Source organism: Larus michahellis, chromosome 1, assembly GCF_964199755.1.
Source record: "Larus michahellis chromosome 1, bLarMic1.1, whole genome shotgun sequence".
Lineage (NCBI taxonomy): Eukaryota > Metazoa > Chordata > Aves > Charadriiformes > Laridae > Larus > Larus michahellis.
Genome location: NC_133896.1, coordinates 99,357,759 through 99,373,704, shown reverse-complemented (window position 1 = coordinate 99,373,704; position 15,946 = coordinate 99,357,759). Strand labels below are relative to the sequence as shown.

General features: G+C 40.1%; 1 protein-coding gene across 1 annotated transcript in view; it reads left to right on the top strand.

Moving 5' to 3' along the window:
* Positions 1-580: 580 nt before the first annotated feature.
* TOMM70 (translocase of outer mitochondrial membrane 70) overlaps positions 581-15,946 on the top strand; it is a 28,268-nt gene continuing 12,902 nt past the window's right edge. Inside the window, exons 1-5 of the mRNA XM_074595663.1 lie at positions 581-903; positions 9,078-9,251; positions 10,530-10,656; positions 13,196-13,305; positions 15,216-15,364. Coding sequence (XP_074451764.1) covers positions 640-903; positions 9,078-9,251; positions 10,530-10,656; positions 13,196-13,305; positions 15,216-15,364 — 824 coding nt within the window. The 5' untranslated portion in view covers positions 581-639. The remainder of the gene's footprint in view (positions 904-9,077; positions 9,252-10,529; positions 10,657-13,195; positions 13,306-15,215; positions 15,365-15,946) is intronic.

The window sequence follows — 15,946 nt, the reverse complement described above, 5'->3', positions numbered from 1 at the left end:
AATTCCAATATTGCATATTGAATTTTTTTTATGACAGATTCAATTAATAATTTAAAGGGACAAAATTTATAAAAAGGATAATTTTGCCTCAAGATCATAGAATCACAGAATGGTTACAGTTGGAAGGGACCTTAAAGATCACCTAGTTCCAACCCCCTGCCCTGGGCAGGGACACCTCCCACTAGACCAGGCTGCTCAAAGCCCCATCCAGCCTGGCCTTGAACACTTCCAGGGATGGGGCATCCACAACTTGTCTAGGCAATCCGGGCAAGTAAAATGTTCCAGTACAAACTCCTGGAAACTTCGCATCAGCCCTATGTGTTGGATGTTGGCCGTCCAGAACGTTCTCCTCCACAAAATTAATCCGAACCCAAAGATACGCTCAGAGTTTTTGGGGCTAACGACCCCCATACAGCCAGCGCCGCCCCGTGCCCTTGCACACCCCCACGCCGCCCTGGCAGGTGGCGGCCGCTGGGGGGCGCCCTGCGGTGACACCACCGCTCCAGCAGGTGGCGGGGCCGGGCGGAGCGGCGGCCGGAAGTGCTCCCCCGACCCCTGCCCTCCCGGCGTTCCCCGGGTGTCCGGTGACCCCTTCCCTTCCCTCCCTTCTCCTCCCGCGGGCGGCGGTGTGAGCGCGTCATGGCCGCCTCGAAGCCCGTGGAGGCGGCGGGCGGTGGCGGCGGCGGCGCGGGACTGTCCCGCTGGCAGCTGGCGTTGGTGCTAGGAGCGCCGATTCTGCTGGGCGCCGGCGCGCTCTACCTGTGGGGGCGGCGGGCGGCCCGCCGGGGCGGTGGCGGCGGCAAGGGCGCGAACGAGCGGAAGACCCCCGAGGGCCGGGCGAGCCCCGGGCCCTGCGGCGGCGGCGGCAGCGGGCAGCCCGATGGGCCCGGCCATGAGGAGATGGTGAGCGCGCGCCCGGCGGCCGTTGGCGCGGACCCCCTCCCCGCTCCGCGCGCGCGGCGGCCGTTAGTCCCCGCTGCTGTTGGGAGGGGGAGTGGGAGGAGGAGAGGGCGAAGAAGCGCCGGTTTTAACGGGAGGGACACGTCAAAGTGGCGGCCCCGGCCGCCGAGGACGCGTGTGAGGGAAGGGAGCCACACTGGGGCGGCCTCCCCGTGGCGCGCGGCGTGGAGCAGGCGGCAGGTCGGGCCCGTGGTAACCGGGGAGCGCTCGTCACGCGGCAGCCGTTTAAGGCTCACGGCTTGCGCCCCGCCGCGCTGCCGTTGGTGCTTTGGTCGGGGTGCGTGAATGTGTTGCGGGGCTGGTAGGTGGAAAAGTGCGTGGTTGGACGCATCTTGTCAGGAAGTCGGCATCAGGCAGGTGAGTGTGGATCCGACAGCGCCCTGCCGTTGGGCGAATGTACTTCTGCTTCCGAGGTGTAGAGTAGCTATGACAAAGTTGCTTCCAGGAGTAGTATTTCGAAAAGGAAGCCTGCAACCTGTTGTGTGTTCATCTGAGATGCTGGATACAGCAGAGCAGAAAGAAAACACAATCAAAATCTCTTTAAAATTAAATATTTCCCATGAAAATGCGAAAGCCATACAGTTCAAGCGGCTGAGACTTCGCAGTAGAGTTTGCCTCAATAGATATGCTTTCAAAACTTACTGTTCTGAGAATTTTTGGATAAAACAGTCTGTGCAAAAATTGGAGGACAACATGGAAAATCAGAGTCTAGATGAGATTCGTGATTCTCTTGTATACTTGTATGTGGAAAAATGCCTCTAAAATGCCCTTTCTACACAACTGCAGTCACAGATGTATCATGACGGTCATGTTGTATTACTGAGGTGAGGTTACAGTTGGCAAGCCTGTTTAAGGTGGTGAATTTGGTAAATTTGGTTATCTTACTTTGATAAGAAAATCGCATTAAGGTATTCCTGCATTTTCTTCTCCTATTCTTGTGTACCACCTGAAATGCTCAGAACTGTCAGACCATAGTTTAAACTTCCTGTCTGAAATGACCAGGAGAGGAAAAAAACAACTTCGGGAGACTGGAAAAGGTCAGTTTTAACCTTGAGCATTCTAGTGATGAAGACTAGTGTTATGCGAGTAGGCGGGCTGAAGCAGGAACACACGGGAGTGGTGAGGAGGGTGGCAACTTCCATAGCTAGTGAATCATAGGTACCCTCAGGCATTCCTGGAAGCTAGCGAGCTGCAAAACCTATGCTGGACCTGGAGGCAGTTACTTGAATACAGTGATTTGTTCCTTCATGGGCAACAGTACTGAGCAAGTAGTCTACAGAGGACAAATTCAGACTTTGTTTACTGTGGTAACTTTGGCTTGTGGCTGCAAACAGCATCTGGCGTATTTATGGCAGTGTGCTTGTTATGTGTGAGCTCTGGTTTGCAGGCTGCTCATGACCTTTGTGTAGCTGCAGTGACTTTGCTGTTGGTATGTCAGCTCTGGATTTCTTGATTGTATTTCTGGATTGCAGTATATACCATTAAGTGGTTTGTAGTCATTCTGTATTTGTACTTGAAGCAAGCTCTTACGACGTTTAAAACACTTACATAGCACTTGATGTAAAATATTGGGTGCCTAGCTCTTTTGGATCGCTCCACAAATTAAATTACTGGAAGGCTCTGTGCATCTAAGAATAAGTATCTGGTTGAGTGGTATGATCCGTAGTTCCTTGAAGAGTGTCAGTGCTTACTGTAAAGAGATGAGAGATGTTACTTAGGAAGACTGTACAAGATGGTATCAGGTTTGCCTGATTACATGAGGCAGTTGTCCAGCTGGTTAAAATATGTCTGCAGCAGGAAAATTAATATGGCTGCAGGTTCCCTTGACTGCTTTATGTGTGTGAGGATTGTCTTCCTGTTCCTCATATCCATAGAGTTGATGCTATGTAGTTTTCTTGTTTTCATATGTATTTTGTTACTTATGGATATTACTGAAAATACAGTCATTGCAGGTGCTTTACTTGTTAACTACCTGCATTGCATTGGTCTGCCTTTCTAATGCAGTGAGGTATTGTTTTAAACTCAGTCAGATTTCACATACAAATCTGTACAGTGAATAAGAGCCAATAATTCTTTTCACAGTACAAACACAAGAGAGAAGTCCTTTAGAAAACACATAGGTCAATAGTGAATGGGTCACCAACAGCTCTGTGTGTGTGTGCATGAGGTAACTTAGTTTTATTCTCGTAATTGTAACTTAGGACCCAGACTTTTCTGTGCATTTAATTAAATCAGCTTTTGTATCCATTTGATGCTCTGTTACTGTTTCTGAAGACATAACCTTGAATTTTATTTAGGAAGTATCTCGGGTCTAAAATCTTCATTGCTACTTATTCAGACTTCTTACTATTCTGCATGCAGTTTAAGCTTTTGTTTTACCTGCTGCAGAGGCCTTGCACCTTTTCCCCAGGCTGTGTCTGCACTAAAGGATTCTCCTGGCATAGATGCACTGTCCAAGTGTGTGATCTGTGACTGATGTTGTGTTGGCAGAAGCCCTTAGCATAGGTGCTATATTGGGAAAAGCTGAACTACTTCTGAGATTCCTTCTCCTGTAAACACAGCTCCTCAGCAGTACAGTAAACTGGTATTTTGGACCAGTTAAGTCCAATGATAAAACTGCATGTATGGATGACTCAAAGGTCAGGAAGTCAAATTGCATCTGTTAATTACAGAAGTTGTCATTATTTCTCATAATTTAGTTGGAATGTGTTTTGGTTGCTCAGTAACAGCAGTTGTTTTTTATGTGCTCTCTTAGTTTGTAGTGAATGTTGTATAATTTAAACACGTTGGAGAATTAAACTGCCGTGTGTTCATTGCATTCATTGTTTGATATCCACTTGATTCATGTTTTTTTACTTATTCCATGATAGCTTCTTAGCAAGTTTATTCCTTCCTTGTCTGTCAGGAGGAGGCACTGGTTAGTCAGTGAGGTAATGTGTTGGTTGCTTCAGTATTTTTTTCTCCCTAAGTTGAAATCATTTCCTTTCACAAGTCTGTGATAGTCCAAATCTCACCCCTTACCTCTTTCAGCAAGTTCCTAGGTTAACCCTCTGTTTTTGGTATGCGAGGAAGCGTCGAGCAGAGGTTCTTGAATTGTTCAGTCAGCCATGTGGCATTGTGTATTGCAGACAAACCCAATGGTGTCCACAGCAGTTCACTGTCTTTGCGTGTTTTCCTTCAAGCTGGATATAGTCACTTGAGTGCAGTGGTGGGGTGAACATGGCCAAACTCCTTGGCTTGTGTGGTGCCAGATATTGGGATCAACAGACAACTACTATGGCTTCTTTCCAGGATCTATTTTAATAGCAATCGCTGAATGTTGCCTATCTCACTGCTGTGGCATTAAATCACTATATGAACAAATTGAACTCCTTTGTCTAGATATATTAATGTTGACACTTATTCTGAATTGATCTAAGCAAAGTATGTAAAAAGCAATTTCTGTTGTGCTGTGCACCTGTTGCCTAATAAATCTCACTATCAACCTACTTTAAGTCTTCTGTGTTTCATGCCAGCTGTAGTGGACCCGTGTAGAAACTCTTAAATATGTATAATAGCAGTAGAACAATTGTTAGACTCTCTGCAGCTCACTTGTTCATGGTAGGCATGAGTGGCAAACTCATTTGAAAGGAAGTTGACTGATGGAGAACACTGACAAATTTTACTGTAATTTTAATTATTTCTTACTATAATACCTCCTTGCTTGCTTTATATCTTAAGCTTGTGTGCACATACTTTTTCTTGTAGTGGTTTTAGTGCTAAGGAGAAGCTTAAAACCACTTATACTTGGTTAGTACCTTTCAGTATAGGTCTGAGGTAAGACTTGGGATGAACATTAGTCAAAATGAAGAAGGAAGATAGGTAGTCAGTAGCAGCAAGTATTCAGAACACAACACTTCTTTTGGTGCGTCATCAAAAGGATCTCATCAGGAGGATCCTCTCACTTGGAGAAGAAAGAAGACCAGGGATTTTTTTGCAAGCTGATGATTTAAGATGGCTGAAACAGTAGTCCTTCTCCACGTCATCCGCCAGACAACAGCTCACGCAAATCCTTTTCAACCAAAAGAAAATGCTGAAACTCGCTGCTCGTGCCTCTGTTGTGAATCGCTGTCATCATTGGCTGGCAGCATATTTCTTGTTCTGCTTTAAAAAACAATCTCCCTCAAATACATAAACTTCTGAACTGCCAGTTCAGTTGCTGGGGGTTACCAAGCTTTATTATTCTCACAGCTGGCAGTCTGTTGGTGTTAAGTTGCTGTTGTTTGCATGAAGTTTCTGAACATTTCATGAGGAAGGCATATTTGCTGAGGTTAAAGTAATAGTTCAGAAATCTTTGTCAGTGCTGTCTAGTCTTTAGACAGTTATCAATCTTGTTGTTTAGTTGCCTAGATAACTGAATGCTGCTCAAATACACAAGTGTCCTTTGGCTTAAACTCTGTAATAAGACTTGTTAGTGAACAGTTGCTGAAAGAGGTCCTAAGTATTGAGATGTTATTTTTTACGTAACTGCAGATAACTTCTGAGCTATTTGTTTATACTACCTTGGCAGGTAATTGATTATGAACTTCCATTCATTTTATTGAGCTAGTTTGCTTGCTGTACAGATTCTTTGACCAGAAGATGACAAACTGAGGTTTTTGTGCTCCATGTGGACCTTCACCTTAGGGACAAAAATTGCCCAGTGCACCACATAGAATGGCAGTGCATCAGGTAGGAGAAGCAGTGAAATTGGAAAATAATGTCTAGAATTATTACCGTTGCAAGGAAGTGGAAGAAGGTGTGAGGTTTTTTGGTTACTTGTGCATGAGGTACATGAAGTTTCCTTGCATAATGAGTTTTGTATTTGTGTGAATCTTTGTTGTAGTAACTGAGAAGGACAGGAAGGCTGAGAAGCAGCAGCTTTAAAATTTCATCAGGGTTAAATCTAAAGCTTGTCAAACTTTCAAAAACTGATATTATGTTAAGAATTAATTTCCGTGTTCTTATTTGTGCTATTATGAAAAGATATTGCAGCATATAATGTCACATGAGTTCTTTAATATCTTTTTTTCTAAAAAAAGCAACCACAAAAAATCTTCTACCAACAACAAACAACAAAAACATACCAAAGCAAAAGAAGAGACCTGTGATATTTAGCTTTTTAGTGGTTTTGGCTTCATCAGTTATTTAAATTTAATATGTAATTTAAACAGAAATCGACAGTCTTTTTTGAAAAAAAAAAAAAAAGGTTATGAATATTCTTTAAAATTTCACAAAATTAAAATAAAAGCTGTATTTTTGTTTGTTTGTTTTGTTCCATCAGCTGATTGGTTATATAACGAAGCTGTAAATTAATCCACTATTTTCTGCTATGTGATCTATGGTAGAAGAGTTTTATGATTACTAAGGAAATAAATCTCGTCGGGATTGTTATTTAGAAAACGTGTTGAGTTTAAAACTTGGCACTGTGTTTTATCAGCATTTGGGCTTCAAGACATAGATGCAACACTTTCTGATTTTTTTTTTAATGCACAATTTCTATACAGTCTGTGTGGGGTTTATTTTTCATGTGTATGAGATGCTAAGCGACTTTATTTTTTTTCATCGAAGTCCTTATCAAAATGGGCTTAGTGATGATACGGAGCTGTATCAGCCTTTGCGTTTAAAATGTTGGCCATTCAATTCAATGGTGTATTGCATGCATACTGAGGACTATTGGAGAATAGTGTGACTAAGGTTGCAGAAATAAACCGTCTAAGAGCCAGGAGTCTAGTTTAAGGCAGCATAAACAAACAAAAAGTTGATTTCTTTCTTGCCATGGGTATTATTACTGACTTTATTACATGATAGCATCTTGTGCTTTAATTCCTGGCTCCCTACCCCTGAATTTCTTACATCATGCAATGTATGGGGCAGAGAGTAACCATGGAGTTAGCAACTATTCGATGATTGATTTCTGTATAGTTGGTTGTGTGGTCTGTGGTCCTGCTACTGTTATTATATAACTCTGTTATAACAGAGTTACAAATTTTAAGGGGTTTTCCTGTGGCATCATTCCAATACTTTCTAAAGTTTTTGGTCCCTGTTGCATGTGCTTAGGCTTGTCTGAAGACTTCATGCTTCCCAAGAACCAGCAGAGCACCAGTGACAGCCCCAGAACTAGATTTCTTCCTTCCAGTTACAATTCCTATCCCACACCTGACACTGGAGCAGCCATTGAAGTCCTCATGTGTAGCATGCGTCTCTATGCAGGGACTGTGGTGCAGGACTATCAAAGCGCGTAGGATCGAGCAAGCTTGTTGTATTTGAAGCTAAATTTAGGACATACTTGAAGTAAATGTAACCTTTCTGACTTTGGTTGAGTTTTAAAGAAACAATGCATCAAATACACAGTTACTTGGCTCTCAGTAAAAATACTTGCACTCTGATTCTGGTTTATGTATCCATAGAGTTACGCACAGTGTACGAAAAACGGTGAAGTTAATAATCTTTTATCAATTTGCATGTAAATAATTAAAGAACAAAAATGTAAAAGCCCTGCAGATCATCTTGTTTTGTGAACAACGGAGGTGGTGCAGATTAATTTGCTATAAGCCCAGTGATTGGTGGCCTGTGAGAGAAGAGCTTTTCTGGCAGTAGGGGTTTTGAAGAGATTCTCTCCCTTATATGGTTGAACTGGTAAGTCTCTCCTCAGGAGAGTGCCTGTAGGATATTTCTGTTCTATTTGAATGCCTGTTTTTATGTAGGAACCAAGGCTGGCATCCATTATCTGATTCTCCAATGGTATGACTGGAAACCAGGCCTTAAAAGAGGGATAGTACAGCAACTCCTGGGTTCCCTTCAGGTTTTCAGTTTTAAAAATCATTTAGCTTCTAAAAATGACTGGCATGAAATGAGCAGACATCAAGGGAAACAGCCTGATGAAACGTAAAGATGCTTTGAAGTTTGTTTTATGGCAGTCTAGGTGGTGTTTGATGCTGGCAGTGGATGGGGCTGTGAGAGGAGGCAGAAGTATGGTCAAAGAGCAGCATTGACAATTGCCAGCAAATCCTAGATGATCTTTTCAGTGCGTGTGGCTCAACACAGGTGAGACATGGTGAATCCTGCAGCTATTGTTTTAGGTTTGTATTCTTTGCCTCCTCAGGGAGGTTGGTAGGATGCCACGTGTGCTCATACCTCTGTTCATTTCAGCCTGGTAGGTTACCCTGAATTGCCCCAGAATGTTGATCCCTGTAGCTAGTCTGTGAAAGAGGAGCAGAAATCCAGAAGATAAATGTTGGCGTCTTTTGCAGCTCTATTTCTTGAATGTGAGTCATATCCCTTTGATAAAGAGAGGCTTTTTACATCTGGTTCCTTATAAACCACAACATTTGATAATTGATCTGTAAATTTGGGGTTACAGGTAGCAGTGTTTGTTTTTGCAAGTATGAAGATGGTCAACAGACAGTTCAGAAAGTAAAGAATCATTTAGCACAGTCATATGCCATTTAGCAAAGTTTTCCATCCTCTGCTAAGAATGACAGACCATGATGGTACATCACTTTCTAATAGCAGTTGAGTGAAGCAGGTTCTCTGAAGTTGTAGAGGAGATAGCTGTAAAGTTAGTTAATTTGTCTAGTGCATGGAAGGCAAAACAACTTTCTTTTCCCTACAGGTTTTATTTTTCTTGCTCAGTAGGTCTTTCCACAGAGTGTTTTCCATGTTTAATTCATAGTCTGCCGAGTCAGCTCTGGTCTTATAGGCTGTATGTATTTCAGTAAGAAACTTGTCCTATTTTAATTGCTTTGAGGGCTTTGTTGTCTTCACGTATTTGGTCTGTGGAGAAATAACATCTCATTGGTTCTTCTCATTACCGGTCACATAAGGTTAAAACCTGTTTAGCTTTCCAAAGAGAAATCACTGCATTGTTTAATACCATCGTAGTGAATCTTTTGAAAAGTTTGTCTCCTATCTGATATGCTCATGAAAGAAAATCTGTTGTGTTTTTCCAGGAAATGGAAGGAGGGAGATTTTCAGAAGTCTAGGCTAGAGTTTACCACTCAGATCAATTTTATATCTTTGAAAATCGGCCCTTGAGTGCATAGTTTGCGTGCGGTGATGCTTTTCTTATTGAACTGACCTATCACTTTCTTTTTCAGAGCCCCCTTGATAGAGCCCAAGCAGCCAAGAACAAAGGAAACAAATATTTTAAAGCAGGAAAATATGAGCAAGCTATTCAGTGTTATACTGAGGCTATCAGCCTGTGCCCTCCTGAGAAAAACCTTGATCTTTCTACCTTCTATCAAAATAGGGCAGCTGCCTATGAACAACTGGTAAGAAATTAAAGATAATTATGCATTTATTCAAAGAAGTTGCATTGTAAATTGTGTATTTTATCACTTTTCCACTGAAAGATTCCAGGTGGTGATATCTGCTGCCTTCACAACAAGATGTCGTTGCTTGCAGGTTTTTTTGACTAGCTCATCATATTTTTCCATATATAAATAAAATTATTTTCTGTTAACTGTTTTCAGTCTATTTTATATGGTTCTTACATATCCCTTTCTGGTAGAAGTTTTAGTTTCTTATCCTCTGGAACAATTCTCTTGTGTAGAAGTTAATTTTGCTTCTCTTTACTAGAGTGTTTCCTTAACTGTTAGGTAAAAGGCCAAATATTTTGGAAGGATGCTACTTCAAAAATTAAACAAAAAAATCACAGAAATCCTACTAAAGCCCAAGACCTAAATTTTGCACATGTGGAAAGTAACATTTACTTGATAGCTGAGTATACTAGGTATTAGTTTTGGTAGTCAACCAGTGTTGTCTATTATGGTATCAGTAGATTTGCTTATGAGGTCGAGTTGGTGAGCTGTATAAAGGAGTGGAAAAATCGGCTTTGTACAGTATAACGTATCAAGTGAGAGACTGTGTGATTAGAGAAATCTAGACTTGAAATGTAGAGGAGAGATAAAACAGTTCTTGTCTAATTAAATGCTACTTGTAACACTAATTCATGGCATAATGAATCCCAAATGTATGTGTTCTTCTTTTTCAGTTATGGAAAAAACTAGTTTTGATAATCAATTTTGCAGATAAATGGATTTTAAGTTCTTAATACCCTTGGCCACCTTTACTCCTACGTATTCATTTATCATCCCTTTGTAGTAACATAGTGTAGTAAATTGAAATAACAAATTTTTTAAAAAAAGTGTTTTAGCACTTTGTTAAACTTGTTTGTTGGTTTTCATTATGCTTTCATCTTTTTTTTTTCTTATTTGTTTTGTACCAGTCTTTCAGTCCCAATGTTACCTCCTGCGAGCATCTTCACATCAACTCATTATCTTCTCCCATGTGCTTTGTACAACTGTCTGGTTTCGTTTTTCTGTAGGAATTCCTTTTCTGTTTTGTGGCTCTTCTGGTGCAGGTGGCTTCCAGTGGTGCCTGGCAGTTTCTTACTGAGAAACTTGCAGCAATAGAAGCAAGCAGGTAGAACCAGAGCCCTGGGAACTGCAGCTACTGTTAGGTGGGCATGACCCTGGAGTTGGTAGTGGAAAGCTAATATAATGCAGCTGAGTAGGGCCTCTCTCATTGTGTTGTTTTTCTACCCACAGCAAAAATATACAGAAGTGGCACAAGACTGCACAAAGGCTGTTGAGCTTAATCCTAAATATGTAAAAGCTCTCTTCAGACGTGCGAAGGCTCATGAGAAGCTAGACAATAAGAAGGAATGTTTAGAAGGTGAGTGTCTCTTGACATGTATACTTAAAAGTGGAATTAGTTCAGGCGTTTTGGAGATGGTAACTTATGGGATTGTTTTGTTTTTACTTCTGTAACTACAGTAATACAGAATTATTTATTTAAACCATTCATAGCTACTGCAAATACATTTTCTTCTCTTGTAAGAAGAAACCTTTTCCCATTTTTCAAGCTGTCATCTGCTTACATCTGAAATAACTGCTGAGAAATTTATGTTACTGTAGCCATTCAAGGTATTCTTTTTCCAGGAAACTCCCTAAACTTTAGAATAGAATTTGTCTAACATGCTGAGTGTATAACCCAGACAATAGTCATTCTGCTTACATACAGTAAACACACTTTTTTTGCTGTTTGTTTTAGAGAAACGGTACTACTACAGAAATCAAGGTGTTTGTGGAGGTGGAGGTACATGGTCAGAAACAAGAGTATTACAGTCATTTAAATGCATTTGGCAGGTATTAAAGGGAAAACAGCTTCAGTAACATTTCATTCTGATGTATAACTGTTAAGGAAAATTGGAACAGGTTTAACTTTTTTTTTTAATATTAACACTATGTATTTGGCAAAAACTACTGTGTCAAATCCTTCCAAATACTATTCCTAACAGAATATATTTTGAAGTGTGAGGAAGATGTGACTGAGAATTCATGGAAAATTAAGGAGAACTACAGGTCAGGTGTGTTGTCTGAGAGCCATTTTGAACTAAGGGACACTGCTTGAAAGGACCCATTTAAATTTCATCAAGTGAAATCATTGCTGCTGATGTAAGATTAAAAGGCAAATGGAATTTTCAGCTGTGCTCATTATCAAAGAAGGACAGAAGATAAGGCAATGCTCTGATTGGCAAGCCTAACTGTTAAATTAATTTCATTATGTGTAACAGCTAAGAACTAGGTCTGCTAAATTAGAAGTTAAATAAGCTGTGGAAATTTTATTTATCTATCTATTTATTTATGTGCTGGCAGAATGCCTTTCTGCCCTGTAAGACCATAGTGACTAGAAAAGGACTACTTCGGTCATTTGTTGTAGTCCTTTGCAATCATTAATTAACTAACAGCGGCACTTTGGGTGCTATAATAAAATCTAAACCTCGTGTAGTTGCGATAAGCTGGCAGATGATAAAAGCCCCAAGAAAGATCGTGTCCCTGCCATAGTAGGATAGCTTTTAAATGTAACTCCTTTTTAATGTTTGTAGCAGTGATGTTTGTAGCAATTATTTTAAACCTTGATTTGTGTTTGATTTTTAGCTTGGATTTTTCAGATCTGAAAATTACTTACCTTTTTTGAACTACACTGGTTTTCTAATACAATACCGCTTTTACCTGCCAACCGCATACGGCCAGTAAAATCCCAGGACTAGGGTATGTCCATATAGTGGAGGAAAGCAAAACCAAATAAAACCACAAAACATCCCCCCACGACCAGCAAGAATGCCCTCCAGTGATCCCTGGTAGTATAATTTGGGAAAACGTTGCTGCTTCACCCAAGTCCAGGCACTAGTTTACATCTGCCTGCTTTAGGCAAACCATGTCTGCTAAGATCATATAGCACGGTATTACTGCACACTTTCACGCTCTTTCTGGGTGTAGCATATTTTCCCGGGGACTCCAATGTTCTTGACTATACCAGCCAGAGTTGTGGGGAGATTCTGTGTAAATGATGGCATAATAGTACCTATAGCAGTGTAGAATTACAGTAACTATGCTAAAACTCCAGCGTAAAATACTTGCTTTTCAAGTGTATTCACAGTGTTTGAATTTCAAGTCCAAACTCTGTTCATCTTCACTGATGCTTAAGTGAAAATTAAACAGGAAAAATCAGTAGTAGTATTGCATTAACTAGAAGACCCATAGAATAATGTTAATTTACCATAAGAGCACATTTCACACTGCAAAGCATGATTTGGGCAGCAATGGGTTAAGATTTGCAGAGGTGTCTATGTGTGAATGAAAGTGATGTGATATGGGCTAGCACTTTAAATGGGCCAACAAGGTATTTCTGTTACACTTGCTCCATTCCAAAGTCCCAGAGGTGAGCAGAAAAATTTGAGATATAATACGGGAAGATTTCTTAAACTGAGGAAGAAGCAAGATATGATGGGACTGAATGTGAATTTTCAAAGTAGAAAATTAGGATCAGTCCCAGAAGAGAAGCTGTCTTAGCACTTTTGATGCAAACATAATATGAACATAATTGCTGTCCTCAAAGTTTCAAAATGGTGAAAGTCCCTGCTGGAGGTAGACATTTTCACTGTTCATCTAAGCATGTTTGTCTCTAGATAAAAATAAGTGTAATTTCTTTCATTCAGTGTCACGAAGTCCTTTTATCACAAGATCATTTTGGATGCAAATTTGCATCTTGGAAAACATGGTAAATACAGCAAACTGGAAACAGAGGTTTTTACCCTGAAGAGGACATGTACTAGTTTTGCAGTGACTCACTGTAACAATGGCACATGTTAGTGTACTCCAGTGACTAACAGAATTTGTCTTTAGTCTGACTTTTGTATGTTGTTTCCTAGACGTCACTGCAGTCTGCATTTTAGAAGCCTTCCAAAACCAGCAAAGTATGTTACTAGCTGATAAAGTTCTTAAACTCCTTGGAAAAGAAAAGGCCAAAGAGAAATACAAGGTAGGACTTGTGATATTGCTGACAAATTCTGATTTCACCTGACTGGTTGTTGAAATGTTGATTGTTGGCGTTCTGTCAATTGTAAGCAAGTCACTGTCTTCATCTGCTGAATTGTAAGAGTCGACACAAATGGTTTTGTACAAAACTACCATTTTACTGGTGGTGTTTTCCTTTGGGACCTGTCCAAAGTTTTTGAAACCTCATTAGGGAAAAGAGGTCTATTTCTACTGATTGTTTGCCTTTAATAATCAAATTTTTTATGACATTCAGGAGACACCCTAAGTTGGTGTGCTGCCCTACATGGGGCTTTTCTGGACTTGCAACATAATGGAAACAGGACATGTTGGAACAGCAGTAACCAAATTTTCAGTTGCACATCAGGTGGTTGAGTCAGGTATGTGTGTTGAGATAGGAAGATTTATAAATAGTAGTTGAGAATATGTAAAAATGTTGGTTCCATTCATAATGAATAGCTTAAAATGAGAAGGAGGATGATTGAAGACTTGTCCCCACAAGTTATTCTTGGTTTTATAAATAGAAATTTCATGTAGGAAAGATTAAGTTGACACCAGAATTCCTAAGTTTTAGAAAGGGGCAAAATAATACAGTTTTAAGGTTGTGGTTTGTGTTTGGTTTTTTTTGTTGGATTTTTTTTGTTTGTTTGTTTTGATTTGGTTTGGTTTTCTTTTAAAAAGAATAAGAGAAGCAAAAAAGCATTGCTTAAAAAAAAAAATGATGCAGTGCAAAGTCGCATCTTTTTATTAGTGGTTAGACTTCCTGATTCTGTCTTGAAAAATATGCCTTCATCTCCCAACTGCCACAGATTACTTGTGGCATTCAGTTGCAGGCTGTTTCTGTTCTATTTCTGTAAATAGGTGCTCATACTTGTACTTTACTGTTTTGGCACTCAGTTGTCGTTGTGTTAATGTTTGGAAACTGCAGAAAAGAGACCTGTGGAAATGTAGGGGTAGCCAGGAGCAGTCATTTTAAGTGGCTGTAGGTTTACAAAAAAGTTGGGACAGACGTTACAACATTTTTGCTTGTTATTAAATCATTCCTGCCTTGTTTTTGTGACAATCGTTGAAGTACTGAACTCAGTGTTGGTTTTGAGATGCTGAATTTCTTTCCTGTAGAACCTCAAATAAAGCTGTGATGTTGAGCTACCAAAAAATGAATTGTGCTATTAGTGTGGTGGTGGTAGCATCATCAAATAGGTGTGCTTCAACTAGGCAGTATTATGGTGTACCTTAATAAAGAGTTCAGAAGAGTGCATTCAGACTTTTCTTGCAGGAGACTTTGAATTATAATTCTTTTGTGCAGTGTTCATTTTGAGCAAGAAATATTTCTTGGATTTTGTACCTGAGAGATGTTACTTCTGGGACTTCAAGTAAAACATGTAGTATCTGGGCCAAGCTCCATGTAGAATTAGGATCTCGCCTCATTAGTCTCCATTGTAGTGATAGAGAGCAGCTTCTCTAGGACAAGTTGGAGAACAGGGCAAATTGCCATTCAGAATATTTGAATTCAGGCTCACGGTTAAACTGCCAGCTTGCATTTTCCACCCAATTTCTGTGCATGCATACTGCTTTAGTGCCTCTACCCAATGTCTTACGATATCTTAAGAGTCCTCATTTCTAGCCACACGTGCAGAAAGATACTATCTCCCTTCTCGTTTGATTATCTTCACTTTATTTCTACTGGTGATCGGTATTGCATTGTGATCTGAAGCTTAAATAATTCCTAAATGTCAAACTGCCAGATCAAAAATATCAGACTATCAAATGAGATAATGGAAAGTCATACATTGGTTCTTTTATGAGTGATTTTTTTTTTGTAGTTGTTTATCCATTTCCATATTTACCATGTGATCTTGCCATCTAATGACTTGAAATAACATTTATTTGTTTCAGAATCGTGAGCCTCTGATGCCCTCACCACAGTTCATTAAATCCTACTTCAGTTCTTTCACAGATGATATAATCTCCCAACCTTTGCTTAAGGGTGAGAAATCAGATGAAGATAAGGATAAGGAGGGAGAGGCTTCTGAAGTAAAAGAAAAGTGAGTACAGTACAGTTGGGAATTGTTTGGTATTGGAATTAAGTTTTCAGTGATTTTGATATTCTGCTCAGTGTTAACTTGCTGTTGGTTTTTATAGTACCTGGCATGGGAAATTCTGTGGTAATAAAGTGAGCCTATGAAATGAGAACAGTATTAAAAATGAAACTTTTATAAAAACTGAGTGGCTAGTTCCAAACTGGAGGTGTCCTTGATCCACTAAACAGAGAAAGGGCACTAAGATTGGGAAGATCTGCAGAATATTTATTACAGTACCATAGTAAAATTTAGGAGATGGTGCTGAGTGATGCTTCTGCAGAGAGGAATGTTTTATACTGAGAGAGAGTTTCCAAGAAAGAGAGCAAGTTAGTCTTTGGATTGAAAGGGAGAAGACAATCTAGGAAAAGGGTCTCTGTTAACAAAACGATGAATTTACAGCAACTGAGGCTGAAAGGTGTTGGATCTTTCTGGAACCAAATTGCATATAAATGTGAGGTCTGTTCTGATAAAGAAAAAGCTTCAGCTTTTTTTCAAGTGGAGTTTGAGTACCACATAGGTGTTCCTTTAACTTACTATGCTGTTTTC